The sequence below is a fragment of the Gorilla gorilla genome, chromosome 2 (genome assembly GCF_029281585.2).
Source record: "Gorilla gorilla gorilla isolate KB3781 chromosome 2, NHGRI_mGorGor1-v2.1_pri, whole genome shotgun sequence".
Taxonomy (NCBI): domain Eukaryota; kingdom Metazoa; phylum Chordata; class Mammalia; order Primates; family Hominidae; genus Gorilla; species Gorilla gorilla.
Window position 1 is genome coordinate 14,098,166 of NC_086017.1, and position 22,843 is coordinate 14,121,008.

Genomic DNA, 22,843 nt, shown 5'->3' on the forward strand with positions numbered 1-22,843 from the left:
GTTGAAATCCAATCCCCAGTGTTGGAGGTGGGGCATAGTAGGAGAAGATGGGATCATGGGGGAGAGTTTCTCATTAAACCCATGGGTGCTAAAGCACCATCCCCTCAGTGCTGTCATCACAACAGTGAGTTAATTCTCACAAGATCTGGTCATTTAAAAGTGTGTGTGGCACCTGCCCCAACCCCCACTCTCTCTCACTGCTCCTGCTTTGACCATGTGAGATGCCTGCTTCCTCTTCACCTTCTACTATGACTCAAAGCTTCCTGAGGCCTGCCCAGGATCCGAACAAATGCCAGCACCATACTACCTGTACAGCCTGCAGAGCCATGAGCCAATTAAACCTCTTTTCTTTACAAATTACCTAGCCTCAAGTATTTCTTTACAGCAACACAAGAAAGTTTTTATATCAGATGTGTACTCAAAAAAGTTTTTATATCAGATGTGTACTGCAGTGCAAAATTATGTGATTTTATACATGCTCATGAATAGCACATTTATAAGGCTGATCTTTAATTTCTGTTCCCAAACCTATTAACGCCAGGTATAACTGTTATTATAACTTTATGAAAAAATGATGATGAACTATGAGTGCAAAGAGTTTCTCCCTTCTGGGATAACTAAGTAAAACATTCTGCAAAGACTTGGAGAAAAAAAAGCAAGTCACTAAAAAATGTTTTGCCCTTGAAGTGGGTGTGAGTGAGAAAAGTATAAAAGACTAGGGAAAGAAAACAGATCATGATATCACATTGCTTCTCTATCCTTTAGTTCCCACCCCACTTTAAAGACACCAGAACTGGAACTCAGAGTAAGCTTGACCTGGAGCTCTAATCAGTAGAAAACAAACATACAGAGACACACACACACACACACTCTAGCTCTCCTTCTCTTTTGGCCCTACATCAAAAGACTAGAATATAAATGTACCAAAATCATTTAAGTTAAAACAAAATATTTCTCTATCTATCTATCTCCCCACCCTTCACCAATATATATATATAATTTTTATGAGTTCAATAAGATGGTTTCGCCTGTGCTTACATTAAATAGTTGCAGGGAACATAAGAAATGGCTTATAATGTAGGAGAACTAATGTAAAGAGGGTAACCAATGCTACGGGAAACAGGGTAAAGAAAGATACAGAGAAGGGACTACTTGAGCTGAGCAGACAGACAGTCCTGGGTAAAGGCACTGGAGATACAAGAGCAATGTGGACAAAGGCCCAGAGGCCCAAGTAGAATGGCTTATTGAGGGAATGTCAACAGAACAAGGGGTTCCAACAGAGAACAGCAGCAAAAGAGACCAAGGAAATAGGTAAAGTCTGGGTCCTCAAAGGCTCATAAGACAGAATATAGAAGGTAAACTTTGAGAGAAAATGGAGCAAATAAGACTCTAAGCAGCAAAATATAATAACTGGACAAGGATCTTCAAAGGTCATTGTAGCAGCGGGAGTAAGGGTGATTTGGGGATACGGAGAATGACAGACTTAAAGAAAAGAACTTCCAAAGTCCAAGCAAGAAATGAGAGAGCCTAGGACTAAGTGAGAAGAGGCAAAAATGAAAACATGAAGGCAGAATCAACAAGACTTACCCACCACGTCCTTAGCTATATGAGTCTAGTGAAGAGAAGGAATACAGAGTAACTGGTTTGTTGCTTTAGTGGCTCTGTAGATCACAAATTATTTTCCCAGTTAACTTTAAAGAAGAAAAAGCAAGACTGGCAGAAGAAGTCAATTCAGATTATTTTGAGTTTGAGGAGCCTGTAGGACAGAAAACAGAAATGCTCAATCATTAGCTGAATATGCGTAACTGGATTTGAGGAGAAACGTCTGATCTGGGTTGGAGACTGGTGACCTAATCCTTTATATTTGAAGCCATGGGAGTGGATGTTATTAATGAGAAAGTCCAGGGAAGGGGAGCAAAGAAAAAGATCAAAGGCAGAACCCTGAATCACACCCACTTTTCAGAAACAGTCAGGCAGGAAAACAAGAGGATACTAACAAGGAAAGGTCTGCAAGATGGAAACACATTTAGGCCAATGGGACCTCAGAAGCTGCAAGGTCAGAAGGGTTTGTGAACCCAAAATTATCTGAGACAGGTCTCAATTTAGAAAGTTTATTTTCCCAAGCTTAAGAATGCGCCCCCAACATAGCCCCAGGCAGTCCTGATGACATGTGCCCAAGGTGGTCGGGATACAGCTTACTCTCACACAGTTTAGGGAGACATAATACATCAATCACTACATGTAAGATTGGTTGGATCTGGAAAGGCAGACAACGAGAAGCGGGTGAGGGGTGGCTTCCAGGTCATAGGTAGATTTAAAGATTTTCTGATTGGCAACTGGTTATTATCTAAAGACCTAGAATCAACAGAAACGAATGTCTGGGTTGCAATAAGAGGTTGTGGATACCGAACTTGATCGTGGAGATGAAGCCTCCAACAGGTAAATTTCAGAGAGAACAGATTGTAAATGCTTCTTATCAGACTTAAGGTGTGTGTTGATGTTGATGCTGGCTGGCTTTTCCTGAATTCCAAAAGGAAGAAGGGCATAATGAGGCATGTTGGACCCCCCTTCCCATCATGGCCTGAACCAGTTTCTCAGGTTAACCTTGGCAGAGAGGAGGGGTCCATTCAGATGGTTTGGAGGATTGGAATTTTATTTTTGGTTTACAGTTTCAAGGAGAAGCGGGACAATCATGTCAGAGAGCTTCAGTGAGGTTGAAAATGCTCCACCGGATTCAGCAGTCTTGAGGCTATCAGAATCCTTTGGCAGGGCAGGGGTTTGGAGGGGTGAGGGTAGAGGGATGGAGAGGAGGGAAAAGGACAGGCAAAGGGGCACGGATACCTCCATCAGGGAGTGAGCATGCCCCACACAAATTCCTTAAGGCACCCTGTGAGGCTATCGCCTTGGCACAAACCCTATCACGTCAGTCAACTTCCCGGCAAGCCGCAGATCTTTAGAAACCTTGGTGTGCGTTTCCCCGCTCGGTTTAGAACGCACCCCTGCCTCCACTCCACAAACGTCCAGTGAGCCCTCAGAAACCTGGACAAATGACCTCACCTCGAAAGCCCCCTCTTTGATGCTCCCAGGAAAAACTAAAGCACCTCACTTTGTTTCGTCCGTACCTTACATGGTTTTGTAATTATCTGTGGTGCCTCTGGCTGAAATCAAAACGGGAGCCAGACCCAAAAAGTCAAGGAACGGAAGCGCCTTTCAGGCCACTCCTGAGAAGAAACGAACTACAATTCCCATGAGGCGGTGGGGCCATCGGACCACAAGTCCCAGCATCCACCGCGCGGCCCAGGCCTGTCAGGGTAGTAGGCGTTGCGTGAGGCGGGTAAATGTTCGCGGAAGCGGCAAAGACGACACGGCCTTGTGGGATGGCGGAGTTTAAGGAGAAGCCTGAGGCCCCGACTGAGCAGCTGGATGTCGCGTGCGGCCAGGAAAACTTGCCGGTGGGCGCGTGGCCCCCGGGGGCCGCGCCGGCGCCCTTCCAGGTAGGGGCGGGGCCAGGCGGCGCGGGAGGCGGGCGCGCGGCTCCCCCACGTGGTCTCCTCAAGCCGCCTCGCTGGGACGGCCTCCCAGTCGTGACCTTTTGTCTTCTCTTATAGCACAGCCGTTGGTGCGCGGGAATAGGTGTGCATGCCCCGGCCTGGGCCTTTTTCTGTTAACCCACGGCATCACCTTAGCAAGGGTGTTGTCCTTTTCAGTCCATTCCCTGAAGCGCAGAACCAAGCGCAGAACCAGCCTTGTGAGAACCTGGCTTTTTGTCCAGTCCTGTCCTCAGAACTCAAGGAGGCATCAAGGGGGGAGTCATTTACCTCCCTGGTCTCAGGTGTCTCTCACAGGTAGGATAAGCCGTGGGGCCTATTAGTGGATCGCACCCGGTGTCGTGCGTAAAAACAGCCCCTCGAGTCAGCCTTAGCTGTGGTCTCCCTCACGCTGTGGGCTCTCGGGCGAGTGTAAATTAGCTATGGCTAAGCCTTAGTGTCTTCCAGTGTACAGTGGAACAGTACCTCTCTTCCGGAGTGCTTTGAAAATTGCAAGGAAAATACACTTTCTGGTTTGCTGTAAGAACTCAGTAAATGTTTGCTTCTATTAACTACCTCAAAGCCCTTTCTACTCTTTTTTTTTTTTTTTTTTTTGAGACTGCGTCTCGCTCTGTCGCCCAGGCTGGAGTGCACTGGCGCGATCTCCGCTCACCGCAACCTCCACCTCCCGGGTTCAAGCGATTCTCCTGCCTCAGCCTCCCGAGTAGCTGGGATTATAGGCATGCGCCACCACGCCCGGCTAATTTTTGTATTTTTAGTAGAGACAGGGTTTCTCCATGTTGGTCAGGCTGGTCTCGAACTCCCAACCTCAGGTGATCCGCCCGCCTCGGCCTCCCAAAATGCTGGGATTACAGGCATGAGCCACCGCTCCCAGCCTCTACTGACTTTCTTATCCCTCTGACCTTGGCCTGAGCGTTACCCAAGGAATAAGGAATGACCAAAGATTTTGAAGTGGAAAGAGCACTGGACGTGGAAGTTGGAGAGTATGGTTCAGAGCTTAGACATCTTAGCTACTTCCCAGAGCCTGAGTTTCTTCATCTGCAAAATGAAAATAATACTTTAAAAATGCATAGCCCCTTTAACATCCATTATCAACAATGAACCCTATCTGCCCTTTCTTTTTCCTAGGGGTTTTTGTGAGGATCAGATAAGATAATAGATTCAATAGCAGCTTTCAAAGATGTCAAGGAAAAGAATCAAACTCTGTAAAATATTTGAAGAGATTTATTCTGAGCCAAATATGAGTGACCATGGCCTGTGACACAGCCCTCAGGAGATGCTGAGAACATGTGTCCCAGGTGGTTACGGCACAGCCTGGTTTTATACATGTTTGGGAGAGAGGAGACGTCAATCAAATACATTTAACATGTACATGGGTTTGGTTCAGAAGGCGGGGCAACTCAAAGTGGTCGGGGGCGGGCTTCCAGACTATAGGTAGATTTTAATTTTTCTGGTTAACAATTGGTTGAGTTTGTCTGAAGACCTGGGATCAATAGAAATGTTTAGGTTAAGATAAAGGGGTTTTTTTTGAGACGGAGCTTGACTCCATCACCCAGGCTAGAGTGTGGTGGTGCGATCAGCTCACTGCAACCTCCGCCTCCCAGGTTCAAGCGATTCTTCCACCTCAGCTTCCCGAGTAGCTGGAATTACAGGCGCCTACAACCACGCCCAGCTAATTTTTGTATTTTTAGTAGAGACAGGGTTTTACCATGTTGCCCAGGCTGGTCTCAAACTCCTGACCTCAAGTGATCCGCCCACCTGGGCCTCCCAAAGTGCTGGGATTACAGACGTGAGCCACCGCACCCGGCCATGTAGAGACCCAAGTTTTAATTGTGGGGAGGAGACTCCCAGCTGACTTCAGAGGGAGCAGGTTGTGAAATGTTTCTTATCGAACTTAAAAAGGTGCCTCGGTCTTAGTTGATTATCTCCTTGTTGTGGAAAGAAAGAAAAAGAGGGGGAAAGGGGATTCTCTATAGAATGTGGATTTTTCCCACAAGAGACAGACCTCCAGGGCAATTTCAAGATATGGCAAGGAAATATATTTGGGGTTAAAATATTTTGATTTCTTCCCTTATTTGTTATGTGATGTTATGCCAGAGTCAGGTAGAAAGCAGACCATGCTATATAGGGTTAAAATTAAAACCCTAAATATATGCAAGGTGGTGGGTTGGGCTGCAAAGAATACAACAAACAGAAAAACGCACTCTACCCTCAAGGTGTTTACAACTGTCACGATTAGCTTCAATATTCCTGCCGTGTGTGTGTGTGTGTGTGTGTGTGTGTGTGTGTGTGTGTGTGTGTGTGCGTGTGTGTGTGTTTGAGACTATTCTATCAATCTGTTTCCAATCTTGAGTCATATTTTTCTTTGCCATATCCAAGAACAATCTGTAAAACTATGTGCCCGACGTATTTTTTAAATTAACTCACTTTAAGCATTAAATTATTTAAAAATAAATTATATAAGTATCTCCCTTAGAATCATTGTAATCATTAATGTCCATAAAATCATGAGGTTTTCTATTTCGCAAAGTGTATATTAAAATAAATACGTCTATTTTAAAAGGGGAGAAAGGAGTGACAAGAGGAAGCTTTGTGATTGATTATTACATCTACAGTTGGTGGGCATAAATGAAAATTGGGAGATTAAAACCCAGTCCCACAGTGTTCTAACTATCTCTGTATATGCACAGCTCCCAATAAAGTCAGAGTTACAAAAATAAGACAGGATCCCTTCCTAAGAGAGCTTATTGTCTTTCTTACCAAGAAGATCAAACATGCTTGAAACATTTAAGTGACAAGCCTGAAACTGCATTCAACTCGTTTTCTTCCATGTATTCATGGAACACAAAACCAGTCTTATAAAAGGTCAAAACAGCTTGCTTGCTCCAAACCCTTCCTTCACAGGCATATGCACACATAAGAATTAAGGCATGAAAAACTTTCAAGATAAAAATAACTTTGTGTCTGTTTTGCCTTTGGCTACTGTGTGAAAAGGCAAAAAGAAATTCAAATGTTCATATTGGAAACAAGCATATCATAATGTCATCAGTGTTGAAAGCCAAGTAGAAAATAAACTAACTGATTTTATTGAGCTAACAGTTGGATCTAACCATTTTTCAGGTCTCTGAAACCAGCTTCAAACATTATTTTTAAGATCTCAACAGGCCTTGACAAGAATTATCTGGCTCACAGTCTTCTAATAGCTGCTTGGAGGAAAAACAAACTTATGAGGCTAGAGGCCAAGTACAAAGATTCTTGTAGCTGGGGTTTCAACACAACCAAAAAAGGAATGAAGATTTTCACAACACTTCTTTATAATTCAGAGGCCCAGGTTTGAAGCCTAGAATGTTATAGTATCATACTTCAGTTTCTGGGTCTTCAGTACAGAATGTGATTCAGAAAAGTCAAACTTCTCATTAACAAGTATCAAGAGCTGCAATCTGGCAATCGAAAAATGCTTCTTGAGCACCTGCTGTGTGCCTTGTCCTATGGATAGGAACCCCACCCCCATCACCATGCCACACTCGAAACCTCATAACCATGCTTTTCCCTGAGACACGTATCTGTTAGAAAGATAAGACCTACACATTTAACACAATTAGAGAGCCCTACAATCTGTGTCATTTAGACCCTGAAGTTCATGCTATTAACAGTAAATGTAAGTCTAGTTCAGAGAAGAAAGAAATTATTGCAGACAGGAACAGCCAAGACAAGAGTGTATTTTCTCTTAAGTTTTCTGTCAAAAAACTTGAAATCTTCACCCAGTGCTTCAAGGATCTGATTTCCAGTATATCATTTTGCCGTGATTGTTTTGCATTTATTCCTAGCTCTTGCATGAGTCATTCTGTGCTTTGATACATACGAAGAAAAAGTAAAACTTACATTGTAACAATGCAGGAAATTTTAAAAATCCCAGCCAGGCATGGTGGCTCACTCCCGTAATCCCAACCCTTTTGGAGGCCAAGGCGGGAGAATCACTTCAAGTCAGGAGTTTAAGACCACCCTTAACAAAGGGCAACAAAGTGAGACCACATCTCTACAAAAACATTTTATTTTAAATTAACCAGACATGGTGGTGCATGCCTGTAGTCCCACCTACTTGGGAGGCTGACCTTGAGCCCAGCAGTTGGAGCCTGCAGTGAGCTATGATCATGCCATTGCACTCCAGACTGGGCAGCAACATCTTTTTAAAAAAAAAAAATCCCATTCTCCATGTCCTTTATACTTCTCTGACTGTTTCTAAATCCCAGTATGTGCGTATTGCAGACAGTAAGGTAATACTTGATAACTGAAAGAAGTCTGGTCTGGATCAGCTCTTAGCTTTTCTCCACTCAAATGGAGAAGTAATGGAGGAAAGGTATACAGTCCGATGGCTTCCTAGACACAATTTTGGTTTGAATATGTTTGAACCTGGAAAGTTTAACTCCAGAACTTATTTTCTTCACTACCCTACTGTGCACTACCTGCAAAATTTTTATTGAACACATATATGCTAATCCCTAGAGTAAGCTTTTTAAGCCAGTTTTGTCATTTTTTCTTTCACAGAAACCTATGAAATAAATAAGATGTTTAGTAATGTAAAGTAATTTGCCAGAAACATATGTTGTTTTAAATATAACATCTAAAAGTAATATCTAGAAGAATTGAAAGAAGCCAATATTTTTATAAAGTGCCTGACATGGAGTACAGCATTATTTCATTAAAATTTCATGATAGCCACCCCAAATGTGGGTATTATCCTTGTCTTATAGCTACTAATCTGAAGCCTAGCCAGTCACTTTCCAGAATCACAATGCTAATAAAAGCCTGGCTGTGGTTTGTGTCTCCTTTAGAGCATTCCATGTTCTGCACTAGGAAGCTCTCCGCTGCTTCCTCACAGTTCAAGACCATAGTCACAGAGTTTTCCTGCCTGGTCTCCTGCACACTTTGCTCTAGTCTAACCTCCTAATTGAAGACATCTTTGTTCATTGACCATTTACACCTTTGACTTGTCTATGAAAAGAGTCAAACTCTGCAAAATATTTGAAGAGATTTATTCTGAGCCAAATATGAGTGAGCATGGACCAATGACACAGCCATCAGGAGATCCTGAGAACATGTATCCAAAGTGGTTGGGGTATGGCTTAGTTTTATACATTTTAGGGAGACATGAGACAACAGTCAAATACATGTAAAACGTACATTGGTTCAGTCCAGAAATACAGGACAGTTGGAAGTGGAGGCTTCCAGTTTCTGATTAACAGTTTGCTTGAAGGAATTGTTATTGTCTAAAAACTTAAGAATGCCTTGGGTAAGATAAAGGGTTGTGGAGACCAGGGGTTTATTATCACGCAGGTGAAGCCTCCAGGTAGCAGGCTTCAGAGAGAATAGATTGTAAATGTTTTTTATCAGACTTAAAGAGTCTGTTCTATCAGTAATTCCGAAAGGGAAGAGGGTATAATGAGGCATGTCTGACCCCTGCCCCCTTCCCATCATGACCTGAACTAGTTTTTCAGGTTAGCTTTGGAATGCCCTTGCTGAGAGGAGGGGTCCGTTCAGATGATCAGGGGACTTAGAATTTTATTTTTGGTTAACAGAGTACATTTTCTAGCCATTCCCTGAAACCATTCTCAGCTTCTACCCAGGGTGTATCAGTCAGGACTCATTTGTTTGCAAGAAACATAACACAAACTGGCTCCAACAAAAAAGGGAAGGAATTGCCTCAAATCAGAAAAGTCCAAGTGGTAACTATAGGCATGTCTGGACCCAGTAACTCTAAAAGTATTGTCAGATACTTCTTCCCACCACCTTCCCCCTTCACACCCCTGCTTCCCATTTCTGTGGTAGGCTACACACTCAGTAGGCCTCATCTACGTGGCAGAACTTGGAAATGCCAGGCAAACACTACAGTTGAATAATTCTAGTAGAAAGAGAATGCTTCTTCCCTAATTGTTTCAGCAGAAGTCTGGCTTAGGTCATATCAGCTGACTCCCAGTTTGTAACCCACTTTACATTAGCTTTCAGATACAATTATACTTCAGATACAATTATTATTTAACTATGGGGAAACAGTCTGAGAAATGCATCATTAGACAATTTCGTCATTATGCAAAAGTCATAGAGTGCACAGTACTTACAGAAACCTAGATGGTATAGCCTACTACACACTTAGGCAATATGATAATGCCCTATCACTCCTAGGCTACAAACCTGCACAGAATGTTGCTACACTGAATACTGTAGATACTTGTAACGCAGTGGTGTTTGTGTATCTAAACATAGAAAACATACAGTAAAAATACTGTATTCTAATCTTACAGGACTACCATTGTATATGCATATATGTGGTCTGACCAAAAAGTCATTATGCAGCACATGACTACTCGAAGTTTAACCGCGTGGCATGTAAATATTTGAATAGAATGTTAGCACAATGACCTCACATTATTTCTGAAAATAATAAATAGCTTTTCAATATGTAAATACCTGAAAAGATGGGTAATTACATAATCAGATGTTAAATTAGACTAAAGTTTTGAAAAGATTATTCTTGAGTGTAGTCATTTTTTAAGTCATTATCATCTGAAATGATATTTTATTGACCTTTTATGGAGGAGAAATGGAAACATGAAGACAAAATGACTCAAAGCAATTATTGGTATCAGGATCAGTGATTATATCCATCAAGGGGAAAAAATTTATTTAAACAGGAAATTTTCCCAGAAGTCTCTGTTTTCTTTTGGAAGGTATCTGCAGTTCATTCGGAATTAGCTACTGTCTATAAGTCCCTAAAGGATTATAGCTTGTGCAGCAAGTTTAATTGCAGAATTTTAAAAAATATATCATGAGATTCTTCAAAATCTTTTTAAATTTGTAAGTAAAAATAACGAAATAAAACTGTTTTTCACCTGCTTTCCTGATTAGAAAACTGCAGTAAGTCAGACTTGATTTTAAAAGAAGTTATCCATGTCAAAAAAAAAACTTTAGCGTTTAGTGATTTATATAGTACCTTAAAAATATGTGCACCTTTAATGACAAATCAACTTAAAAGTTTAACATGAAAAGTTTAACAAAGAGATCTTCATTTTACAAGTACTTTTTAAAATGTCTCAGTAACCATTTACATTTGAATACTGAACCTTTAAAAAGCTGAAAGTAGATTCTATATAAAACAGCAGTCATTGAGTTCAACTGATAGAGCATCATTTTCTAACCTATCCTTTATCCATTTAGGATATTCCTGCTAAGCTAAAGCTGTAAGAAACAACACAAACAAAAGCTGTTTCCTCTCTCCACCCCCAAATGACTTTTTAAGCAGAATGTTAGCCTTCTCCCACAGGTCCTCCCACTGGTTGTCCTCCTCATCTTTCACAAGAGGATGTCAATCCTCCCCAGCTCAGGGTTTTTTTTAGTATAGGGTTTTGCACTTAACTACATAGCTCCACCGGAGGCCTCCACAGGGAGTATAACTATCTGCTGTTCAATACCTTTCTAAAGCCTGGCCTGGAGACAAAATATTAATGGAGGATTGACTGGGAGACATGGTGCAAACATTCCTCCAGGTGCTTTAAAATCTATCCCCAATGAAAGGCCGTGCAACTGGTTCCTTGCAGAACTGCTCTTACCCGACTGTGCTGTTGTGGGATCCCAGCAGCCTTTACTGGGGACCAGAATAAAAAACAGCCCATGAAACTGCTTCCTGGAAAAGAATGGTTTAGAAGAACACATTGGTGGAATTCCTTCCTGGTATCAATACTGAAAAAAGTCAATGCCGCTTCTGAACAATGAGATTATTCCTTACAGGCAGGGCAAGCTATGTATCTAATCATATATCCTTCTCTGAATTGGCAGCTCTCAGGCAGAGCCAAATGTCCAGTCTACTTCTACCACATACTGTGTGTCTAAGCTCACTAGACCTGTTTGTTCTATTTCCCTTTCACCTTACTCTCCTTACTTGTTCATTTATCTTACCTGTTTGTAAGTCTCATTAAATCCTTTTCGGAATAAAGCAGGTATAAAATGGATTGAGTTCTATGTAAGCAAGAATTACTGTATACATAAAAAAATCTGCTGGGTTCGTGAGAGATACTTTAATCTGAACTCACAGTTTGAAAATATGCTTCACGATGCTAATGAGGATCTAACCAGAGATCAGGCTTCACATAGAGTTTACATTGAGGATTGTCTTCTTTTTATATAACATTTTACAAATGTAATGTTTTGAAAATACAGGTACATTTAAATGACAGATTTTTTTCATATTCCTTTCTCATTTAATTAGAACAATTTCTTTACAAGTGTACATCTTTAATAAATTTAAATATCTAGTAATATCTATTTAAGAAATAGCATTTTTGGAATTCTGTGTGCAATTGACTTGTCATCTATGACTTTCTTATCCCCAACCAGTATCTGAGGTAACCCACAATTAAAATACATATATGCACGTATATTATCAGGTAAAGGTAAAAGAGATCAAAAGCTAAGGAAAAAATGCTTAACTGTACTCAGACACTAAATTCAGCACTGAGTTTTCTGACATCCAAAGCTAAGAGGGAAACAAAAGAAGTTACAAAGCTTTCCATTTCTGATAAGAGAAAAAAATAGTATTTTTCTTATTGTCCTTATACATACATAATAATACATATATATGTCCTTGTGTGTACCTATATATAACATACTATTATATACATTAAGTATTATAATGCCCAACTCATCCTTATACATACCTAAAATAAAACCACAAATTCTAAAAATTAATCTTAGCTGGACATGGTGGTTCCCACTTGTAGCTGTAGCAGCTAAGGAAGCTGAGGCAGGAGAATCGCTTGAGCCCAGGTTACAGTGAACTGTGATCACACCACTGCACTCCAGCCTGTGCAACAGAGCAAGACCCTGTCTCTTAAAAACAAAACAAAACAAAACAAAACAAAACAAAACTTGCTTTATTGGAGAGAGATCTTTTTGGACAATATCTTAGTACACTGTGTTTTGACAGTTTTGTCCTGTTTTTATATATGTTAGAATTAGAATGGGTCCCAGTCAGAAGCTACTTGGAATATATAGGAAATATATGACATGCCGTGCTGACTTACAGTGTGTATATTTTTTACAGTACACTCCTGATCATGTAGTTGGACCTGGAGCAGACATTGATCCCACTCAAATAACCTTTCCCGGATGCATTTGTGTCAAAACTCCCTGCCTCCCTGGCACTTGCTCCTGTCTCCGCCATGGAGAGAACTATGATGATAACTCATGCCTTAGAGATATAGGATCTGGAGGAAAGTATGCAGAGCCTGTTTTTGAATGCAATGTCCTGTGCCGATGCAGTGACCACTGCAGAAACAGAGTGGTCCAGAAAGGTCTACAGTTCCACTTCCAAGTGTTCAAGACGCATAAAAAAGGCTGGGGACTTCGTACCTTGGAATTTATACCAAAAGGAAGGTTTGTCTGTGAATATGCTGGTGAGGTTTTAGGATTCTCTGAAGTTCAGAGAAGAATTCACTTACAAACAAAATCCGACTCCAATTACATTATAGCCATCAGGGAACATGTTTATAATGGGCAGGTAATGGAAACATTTGTTGACCCTACTTATATAGGAAATATTGGAAGATTCCTTAATCATTCTTGTGAGCCAAACCTTTTGATGATTCCTGTCCGAATTGACTCAATGGTACCTAAGTTGGCACTTTTTGCAGCCAAAGATATTGTGCCAGAAGAAGAACTCTCTTATGATTATTCAGGAAGATATCTTAATCTAACAGTCAGTGAAGACAAAGAAAGGCTAGATCATGGGAAACTAAGGAAACCTTGTCACTGTGGTGCCAAATCATGTACTGCTTTCCTGCCTTTTGACAGTTCTCTGTACTGCCCCGTAGAAAAGTCGAACATCAGGTGTGGAAATGAGAAGGAACCCAGCATGTGTGGCTCAGCCCCTTCTGTGTTCCCCTCCTGCAAGCGATTGACCCTTGAGGTGAGTCTGTTCAGTGATAAGCAGCTTGCCCCTCCCTTTAGTGGAAGACAGTGGTTGGCTAGCTTTACCTCTGCCTAGTTACATAAGTTTAACTCAGGAATGTGGCAGAGACTACAAGTTGTCCATCAGTATCCTTTCCCCTTTCTGTAATAGAATTCTCCATTTAACAAGAGTACATGACTACCCAGAATACTCACTTTCCTAGTTAGATTTGTCTTAGTGACTGTTCTAGTTAATAGGATATAAGCAAAAATGACACGTCCTTAAATGGAGATATCCTGCCCTTCACCTCCTCTTTCTTCCTGCTGGCTGGAATGTATACATGATGACTGGAACTGGAGCAGTCATCCTAGACCCCAGGATGACCCTGGGAAAGGAAGCCATTGCATAGAAAAATCAACAAGGTTAAAAGGAGTCTAGGTGTCTGGTACTGTAGAACATCCTGTCAGTCGTGATCTGACACCTTTGTACTTTCAGGTGAGAAACAGTCTCTCCCTTGCTTAAGTCACGGTTATTGTAAGTTTTCTAGCACTAACATCGAACCTAATAATGATCCAAGAAACCCTTGTGGCTGCATACCTAAACCCTGCTTTCCAACCAATTTTAACAGTAATAAAGCTGACTTTTTTATTTCTGTCTGACTCCTGCGTCCTACTTAATTGTTTCTAAGCGTGGATCAAGGAAAAAGGCATTATTAACTATCACCTGCTAAAACCCTAATAAATACTACCAGTAGTGAAAAATATAACTATGAAAATGACTTACATGTTGTAATCAAAAGTCAGAAAAAGAGAAACATTGTAAATTTTTCATTATATACTTGGCTGTACTCCAAATCTTGTGAAGTTATTCTTCAAAACTTCAAACAGCCTCACTTCATGTATAAATAACAGAAAAATAACCCTGTCCACACCACAGAAGGAGACGGGAGTTTTATGATCCCATTTAAACTTCTAGAGCAGCAAACATCTCTAACTACCTTCCTTAAAGCAGGGATGTTGCAAAAATACAGTTACTGTGGAGGTTTATCAGACATTTTGAAAGCTAAAATAATTACTAGAGCCCCTATGATATTATTAAGTAATTTAATTTCTTCTCTAGTACATTTAAACCCTACCACTAGGAGGCCCTGCACTTTTAACATTATAGGAATCCATGTTATATATAACACTATTCCTCTGTAATATAAGTACATTGTACACTTTAAATGAGTGAAATATACAGCGTGTGAATTATATCTCAATAAAGTTAGGTCGTTTTTAAGTATCTTAGGGTTTATAATGTTCATATAACATTACATGGAATGGTTCCCTGTGAACAAATGGTACTAGAGTACACATAAAATGCCCCAAATTACAAATACATAGTATCAAAAATTTTCCTCCAAATTAATCATTTCTCCATGCCAACTGTCCTCTGTTACTTCAATGCCTCTGAAGCAGTCCTGCTTTTTATAAGGCAGCTTGTATCCCTCACTCCAAAATGTGCTTTTTCTTGCTCACAAGCTCACCTAATTAACTGAGCTGCTTCAGACGCAATATGGAAGTGGTCAGAAGGAAAATGACTGGCTCACCATTTGATTCTGCAGATACCCTTTTCTATGTCCTTTTGCCTTTCTATATTGAACAGCAGAGATATTCCCAGAGGACAATCTTCCATTCAGAGACAAGGACACAAACAGCCCCCTCCAACTCAGTGCCTCTGCCAGAGACAACTGACTGAATATGGACCCCTGGAAATTTTTTGTCCTCAGGCACTAGTTTATTATATAGCACTTAGTCCTAGAAACCAGATTCCTAAGGTAAGAGTTAAAGAGTCTTAATTCCAAGTCTTTTCTAAGCAGCAAGTTAACTGCATTTGTTTGCTTCATTGCCATATTTTTGAGAATGTTGACACTTCTTTTGAGAGAAAACATTTAAAAATATACTTCCACTTGACTATTATCCCATGATAAAATAACATTTTTATAATTATAAATTATAAGATTCAAATTTTAAAAGATGGGGCTGGGTGCAGTGGCTCACACCTGTAATCCCAGCACTTTGGGAGGCCGAGGCAGGCAGAACACTTGAGCTCGGGAGTTTGAGACCAGCCTGGCCAACATGGTGAAACCCCATCTCTACTAAAAATACAAAAATTAGTTAGATGTGGTGGCACATGTCTGTAGTCCCAGCTACTCAGGAGGCTGAGGCACGAGAATTGCTTGAGCCCAGGAGGCAGAGGTTGCAGTGAGCCAAGACTGTACCACTGCACTCCAGCTTGGGTGACAGAGGGAGACTCTGTCTCAAAAAAAAAAAAAAGAAAGTAGTTACAGTTTTTGCATTGTTGCAATTTGGTATTTGATATTGGAATACATTCTTAAATAAATGTGGTCATGTTATACATCATTTTAATGAGCATTTCTTGCTTTATGTTTTTTTGCTAATGACATCTTACTTGCTGTTTATGTTTATTTTAGACTACGAAAATGATGTTAGACAAAAAGCAAATTCGAGCAATTTTCTTATTCGAGTTCAAAATGGGTCGTAAAGCAGCAGAAACAACTCGCAATATCAACAATGCATTTGGCCCAGGAACTGCTAACGAACGTACAGTGCAGTGGTGGTTCAAGAAGTTTTGCAAAGGAGATGAGAGCCTTGAAGATGAGGAGCGTAGTGGCCGGCCATCAGAAGTTGACAACGACCAGTTGAGAGCAATCATCGAAGCTGATCCCCTTACAACTACACGAGAAGTTGCCGAAGAACTCAATGTCAACCATTCTACGGTCGTTCGGCATTTGAAGCAAATTGGAAAGGTGAAAAAGCTCGATAAGTGGGTGCCTCATGAGCTGACTGAAAATCAAAAAAATCGTCGTTTTGAAGTGTCATCTTCTCTTATTCTACGCAACCACAACGAACCATTTCTCGATCGGATTGTGACGTGTGATGAAAAGTGGATTTTATATGACAACCGGCGACGATCAGCTCAGTGGTTGGATCAAGAAGAAGCTCCAAAGCACTTCCCAAAGCCAATCTTGCACCCAAAAAAGGTCATGGTCACTATTTGGTGGTCTGCTGCTGGTCTGATCCACTACAGCTTTCTGAATCCCGGTGAAACCATTACATCTGAGAAGTATGCTCAGGAAATCGATGAGATGCACCAAAAACTGCAACGCCTGCAGCTGGCATTGGTCAACAGAAAGGGCCCAATTCTTCTCCACGACAATGCCCGACCGCATGTTGCACAACCCACACTTCAAAAGTTGAATGAATTGGGCTATGAAGTTTTGCCTCATCCACCGTATTCACCTGACCTCCTGCCAACCAACTACCACGTCTTCAAGCATCTCAACAACTTTTTGCAGGGAAAACGCTTCCACAACCAGCAGGATGCAGAAAATGCTTTCCAAGAGTTCGTCAAATCCCAAAGCACGGATTTTTACGCTACAGGAATAAACCAACTTATTTCTCGTTGGCAAAAATGTGTTGATTGTAATGGTTCCTATTTTGATTAATAAAAATGCATTGAGCCTAGTTATAATGATTTAAAATTCACAGTCCAAAACCGCAGTTAGTTTTGCACCAACCCAATATCTTCATAGATTGAAATATAAATTAAAATTGCATTTGAAGTAGATTCCACGGACTTTATTAAGAATGTAGAAATGTGGCCTGGCATGGTGGCTTACAACTGTAATCCCAGCACTTTGGGAGGCCCAGGCGGGCAGATCACTTGAGTCCAGTTGTTCAGGACAAGCCTGGGCAACATAGTGAGACCCTGACTCTAATAAAATAGTTTTTTAAAAAAAGATTAGAAACATGTACCTTGAAAAACATTTTGGCCCAAGAATAATAACGATCACACTTGAAGAACAAAGCTTTTCTTTAAAAAAAATTTTTCCTTTAATTTTCAAATTACTATTCACAAAATAGCAGTGGCTGTTAGATTTTGTTCTTGGCCAAATGGAAAATTTTGCCCTAATTAAAATGTAGTCACTCTCCAGTGTGTTACCATTGAACAAATCACTGAACCTTTCCAAGTCAAAGTTTCCTTAGTTGGGAAGATTTGAGTTAACACATGCAAAGGAGTTAGAGCAATGCCTGAGTATATAGAAAGTATTCAATAAATGTAAATTATTAGTCTTGAGAACTGTCTGTAGGATGTGACCCAAAGTTCTCCCTTCTATTCAGGTGTAATTAGGATATAATGTCCTTCAATGGCAGACTTAAAGGGGGAAAAAGTCACTAAGAGGTGACCAGAAGGGTTAGAGCTGAGCAAGAGAGGTTCCTGCCCTGAGCCCTGCATTTTAGAGTGCCTAGGGTTACATACATACACACACACACGAGTTAAAGAAGACATGGATACCATAACCAGACACATGAGTTAAAGAAGACATGGATACCATAACCAAAGACATTACTAGGAAAGAAAACTAATACCAATATCCCTTTTGAATATAGAGGCAAAAAAAAAAAGTACTAGCAAATGAAATCCAGCAAGATATCAAAAGAATTACACACTGTGATCAATTGGGATTTATCCCAGGAAAGCAAGATTGGTTTAACATACGAAAATCAGTAAATCCAGTATATTAATGGGATAATTCACAAAAAATAAATACATAATCATTTCCATAGACACAAAGCATTTGACAACCTCCAGTAGCCTTTCATGATAAAAGCAGTGAACAGACTAGAAGTAAACAGGAACTTCTTCAACCTGAGAAAGGATATCTGTGAAGACCCACAGCTAACATCATACATAATGATGAAAGACTGAAAGCTCTTATCCTAAGATATGGAACAAGAAAATGATCTCCAAGCTCACCACTTCTATTCAGCATTGTACTGGAGGTTCTAGCCAGGACAATTAGGCAGGTAAGAACTTAAAACTCAGGGCCGGGTTCAGTGGCTCATGCCTGTAATCCCAGCACTTTGGGAGGCCAAAGCAGACAGATCACCTGAGGTCAGGAGTTCAAGACCAGCCTGGCCAATATGGCAAAACCCTGTCCCTACTAAAACTACAAAAATAAGGTGGGCATAGTGGCACACACCTGTAATCCCAGCTACTCCTGAGGCTGAGGCAGGAGAATCATTTGAACCTGGGAGGCGGAGGTTACAGCAAGCTGAGATCACACCACTGCACTCCAGTCCAGGTGACAGAGTGAGACTGCCTCTCAAAAAAACAAAAAAAAAAGTCTTAAAAATAGTAAGACAAATGACCCAATTTAAACATGGGCAAAAGGTCTGAATAGACATCAAAAATAAACATGAATGTGAAAATGTGCTCAACATCATTTGTCATCAGGGAATTGCAATTTAAAACTATAAGTTATCCCTTAGCACCCACTAGGATGGTAGAAAGCGAAAACACTAAAAATGCCAAAAGATGGCAAGGATGTGGAGCAACAGGAACTCTTCATTGTTCATTGAAATGTGACATGGTACAGCCTTTTTAGAAGACAGTTTGGTGGGCTCTTAAAGAGCTAGGCATAGCCTTAGCATTGATCCAGCAATCATGCTCCTGTTACCAGAATGACAGGGGGTTCAGTCCTGCTGCTCACCACACAGACTGTCAATCACTGAGACAATGAATGTTGCCAGGAAAGAAGTATTTCATTGGGTGCTGCAGCCAAGGAGAATGGGAGATAAAGTCTCAAATCCCTGACCAACTACAACTGGGGAGGCTTATATAGTTAGGGAAGGAATTAAGGGGGGTAAAGAAGCAATTATGATGAATAAGGGGGTCTGGCATCTTATTTCGATGTGGTGATCTGGTGAGTTTAAGTCCCTTGCCTGAGGATCGGTTTCCTGAGGGAGGAACTCAGATGAGACAAATGTAAATTTCAAGTTTTAAGACCTGAAGGGTCAATTTCCATGTGTGTTCCAAAACTTTTAAATGTCATTTCTATGGGACAGTTGGAACAGTTTCACTTCTAGGTATTTACTGATTTGAAAACTTGTCCTCATAAAAACAGCACACACGTGTTCATAACAAGGTTATAATTGGTTAAAACTTGAAGCAACACACATTTCTTCAATAAGTGAATGGATAAACAAACTGGTACATCCATATGATGGAATACTATTCAACAATAAAGAAATGAGCTATCGAGCCACAGAAAGTCCTGTATGAACCTTAAATGCATACTGTTAAGTGAGAGAAGTCATTCTGAACAGGCTGCATACTATATGAGTCCAACTACATGACACTCTGGAAAAGACAAAACAATAGAGAATAAAAATGTCAGTGGTTGCCAGAGTTTGAGGGGAGGGAGGAATGAATAGGTGAAGCACAGGAGTTTTTTAGGGCAATGAAAAAATTCTGTATGATACTGTGATGGTGTATACATGACATTGTGTATTTGTGAAAACATATAGAACTTTACTGCACAAAGGGTCAAAATTTTATGTAAACAATTTTAATCATTTAAGAAGTCAGGGAATCACAGGAATGCAGACTGTGACAAGAGAACGTAACTATTAGTACAAATATAGGAAACAAACTCAAAAGAGTAGGGGTGAAAGGTGCTGATCTAAGTAACTTTGGAAATTACTGGAGTTTGTAAGACTAAAGGCAAAAGGAACTGCAAGTAAGCAGTTCTTAGTTGATACAAGTTGTTTCCCATGGGGGTTATAGGGAAGTTTAAACATTCCCTCTGGAGGTTTGATAATTAAGTCTGCTGAAATGAACTGACAATAAACAGATTAAGAAGAGAAAGACTATTTTAATTACATACATGCAAATGGAAGCCTCAGAAAAATGTGAGACTCAAAGGAGGAGGCAGATGGTTGAAGGTATCATAGCATAAAATGAATAGGGGCTTGAAGGGGAGGTGATGACAAGTTATGAGAGGAAAAGGGGAGGAACTGCATGGTGAACAAAGATTGTCTTATGTAAATAAAGTCTCTCAGGTCATAAAAGTTGTTTAGGAGTTTTTTATTGCTGCTGAGGAATAGGCAATAGCCTGTTTTGGTGTGGTGACAACTTTTAATCTCCTCTGGTGATAAATCTTTCCTGGTTGTTTGATGACACTCCTAGGGAGGAGTCTCAACACAAATGTATTCCTTTTGGAAGAACTTCCCTCAGTCAGAGAAGGGAACTTCAGGAGAGCCCCTCCCTGCACTTACGGGAGTAGGGTGAGAAACAAGAGAAAGCCAGACAGGCCTCCATGGGGGCAGCTTCTAAGGCCTTTCAATTTCCTTTAATTCTAAGTGCTCAGCATGTTAAAGGACCATACGTTGGGGTATCATTTTCTGAGCCTTAACAGGATATAATTCTGATACGAACAACTCTGCTATTGCCTTACATGTATACTGGAATTAAACAAATTGATGGCAGATCATGGGAGCCAGGTTTCTCACTGTTGGATTAAGAATTTACATTTAAGCAAAGGAAGGATGATCCATGTGGTAATGGATCAATTGGAGACATCAGCATGAACTCACATTTAGCTTAATATAGATACAGAAGGTTACATATAGAAATATTTCTAGATTACAGTTAGTATATTACAGTTAGTATGCACACATATATTTCCTTTCTCTGTCAGCTCAGAAAGCCTAGAAGCAATGATGCTCCAGTAGCAAGGAGCACATTTAGCACCCAGATCTTGATTTTTATACCATTCTCCAACAACGAAAAAACAGGGCTCTTTGGAGAAATGGATAATTCTGCTACTAAAGAAGGAAATCAACAAGCTGAGACTGGAGCATCTTGTAGTGCCAGAAAGTAAGGAAATGCTAAAAAAAAAAAAAAAAAAAAAAAAAAAAAGAAAAAAAAAAGAAAGAAACCTACATTGATGGGGGTGTCAAAGGAGTATAGAAACAAATTGAAAAAGCTCCCAGTGACCAAATCTGGAATAATTTGAGCAAGATAATAAATAAAGTAGTACTGGATTATAATACAAAATATAAAAATCTGTGAGTCCGTACTGATATAAATAAATGATTGAATCAATAAATAAATGGGGTAAAGACAAATCTAACTTTGCATAAGAATTCTAAGTAACTTACGTAGCTATTTCTGCCCACGAAAAGGGGGACCATAAATTCCTACTCCTTTACTGTAAGCTATACATAGTGACTTCCTCCCAAAGAGTGTAGAATGGAAAGCTGAGGGTGGAGGAAAGGGAGGGGAGCAGAGTAACTTTACTCTGGGGAAACTTGACAAATGACCTCAGCTAGGTGATCAAGGTCAATATGAACAGTCATAAATCATGTTGGTAGTATATGCCATTGACAGGATGTGATAAAGATGGTACATTAACTCTGTGGTCTTGCTCCCCAAACCCGTAACCCAAGACTAATCATGAGGAAAAGAATCAGATAAATTTAAATACAGGGTCATCTACAAAATACTTGAACATTATTCCTCAAGGTCTTGGAAAACAAGAAAAGTCTAAGAAATTGTCACAACCAAGAGGAGTCAAAGAAGACATTATAAGTAAATGTAATGTGGTGTCCTGGATGAGATACTAGAACCAAAACAGGTAAAACTAAAAATCTGAATCAACTATGGTCTTTAGCTAATGATGTATCAATATTGGTTCTTAATTGTAACAAATGTTTCATAATGTAATGATATGTATAATATCATATGTATGTATCAATACATAATAATATATATTGATATGTATAATAATGTAATATAAATGTACCATAACTAATGTTAGTGATAGGGGAAACTGGCTATGGGATATATAGGACCTTTCTGTATTATCTTCTCAATTTTTATGAAAATCTAAAACTATTCCATGAAAGTCTACGGTAAATGAAAATGTGCCAATGCCAGAAATGGTGGTGCATGCCTGCATGCCTTCAGTCCAAGCTACTTAGAGGTCTGAGGCAGGAGGATCCCTTGAGCCTAGGAGCTCAAGGCTGCAGTGAGCTATGATCCTACCATTGCACTTCAGCCTGGGTGAAAGAGGGAGACCTGCCTATAAAAAAAAAGAAAGAAAGAAAGAAAGAAAGAAAAAAGACAGACAATTATAAGCATTGACAAGGATGTGGAGAAAGTGGAAGCCTCATATATTGGTTGGTTGGTTGCAAAATTGTGCAACTACTCTGTAAAGCAGTTTGGCAGTTTCTCAAAGCTCATATACAATTACCACATGTCCCAGTAACTCCCCTGGCATGGATCCAATAGAATTGAAAACATGTCCACAAAAAGTGTGTGCACATCCAGCCTGGATGACACAGCAAGATGCTGTCTTAAAAAAAAGTATGCACAAATGTTCATATAGCATTATTTATAACAACAAAAAAGTGGACACAACCCAAATATTCATTAGCCGATGAATGAATAAACAAAATATAGTATCCATACAATGAAATATTATTTAGCCATAAAAGTATGC

At 40.1% G+C, this 22,843-nt stretch overlaps 2 protein-coding genes across 8 annotated transcripts in view; one reads left to right on the forward strand and one right to left on the reverse strand.

Annotated features, from left to right (window-relative positions):
• LOC101150774 (formylglycine-generating enzyme) overlaps positions 1-22,843 on the reverse strand; it is a 190,632-nt gene that overhangs the window by 23,707 nt on the left and 144,082 nt on the right. The gene's annotated exons all lie outside the window — the stretch shown is intronic.
• LOC101150409 (histone-lysine N-methyltransferase SETMAR) lies at positions 3,267-17,018 on the forward strand. 4 transcript variants are annotated; one of them, XM_055382162.2, is made up of 4 exons: positions 3,282-3,494; positions 12,643-12,974; positions 13,392-13,506; positions 15,965-17,018. In XM_055382162.2, exons 1-4 carry the CDS (start codon positions 3,339-3,341, stop codon positions 16,997-16,999), a joined length of 1,638 nt encoding a protein of 545 aa, XP_055238137.2. In that variant the 5' UTR covers positions 3,282-3,338; the 3' UTR covers positions 17,000-17,018. The 4 variants fall into 4 exon arrangements, with proteins under 4 accessions (XP_018879824.1, XP_055238138.2, XP_004033570.3 ...); XM_019024279.4 differs by lacking the exon at positions 12,643-12,974 and having other exon boundaries at positions 3,267-3,494; XM_004033522.4 differs by having other exon boundaries at positions 3,272-3,494; positions 12,643-13,506.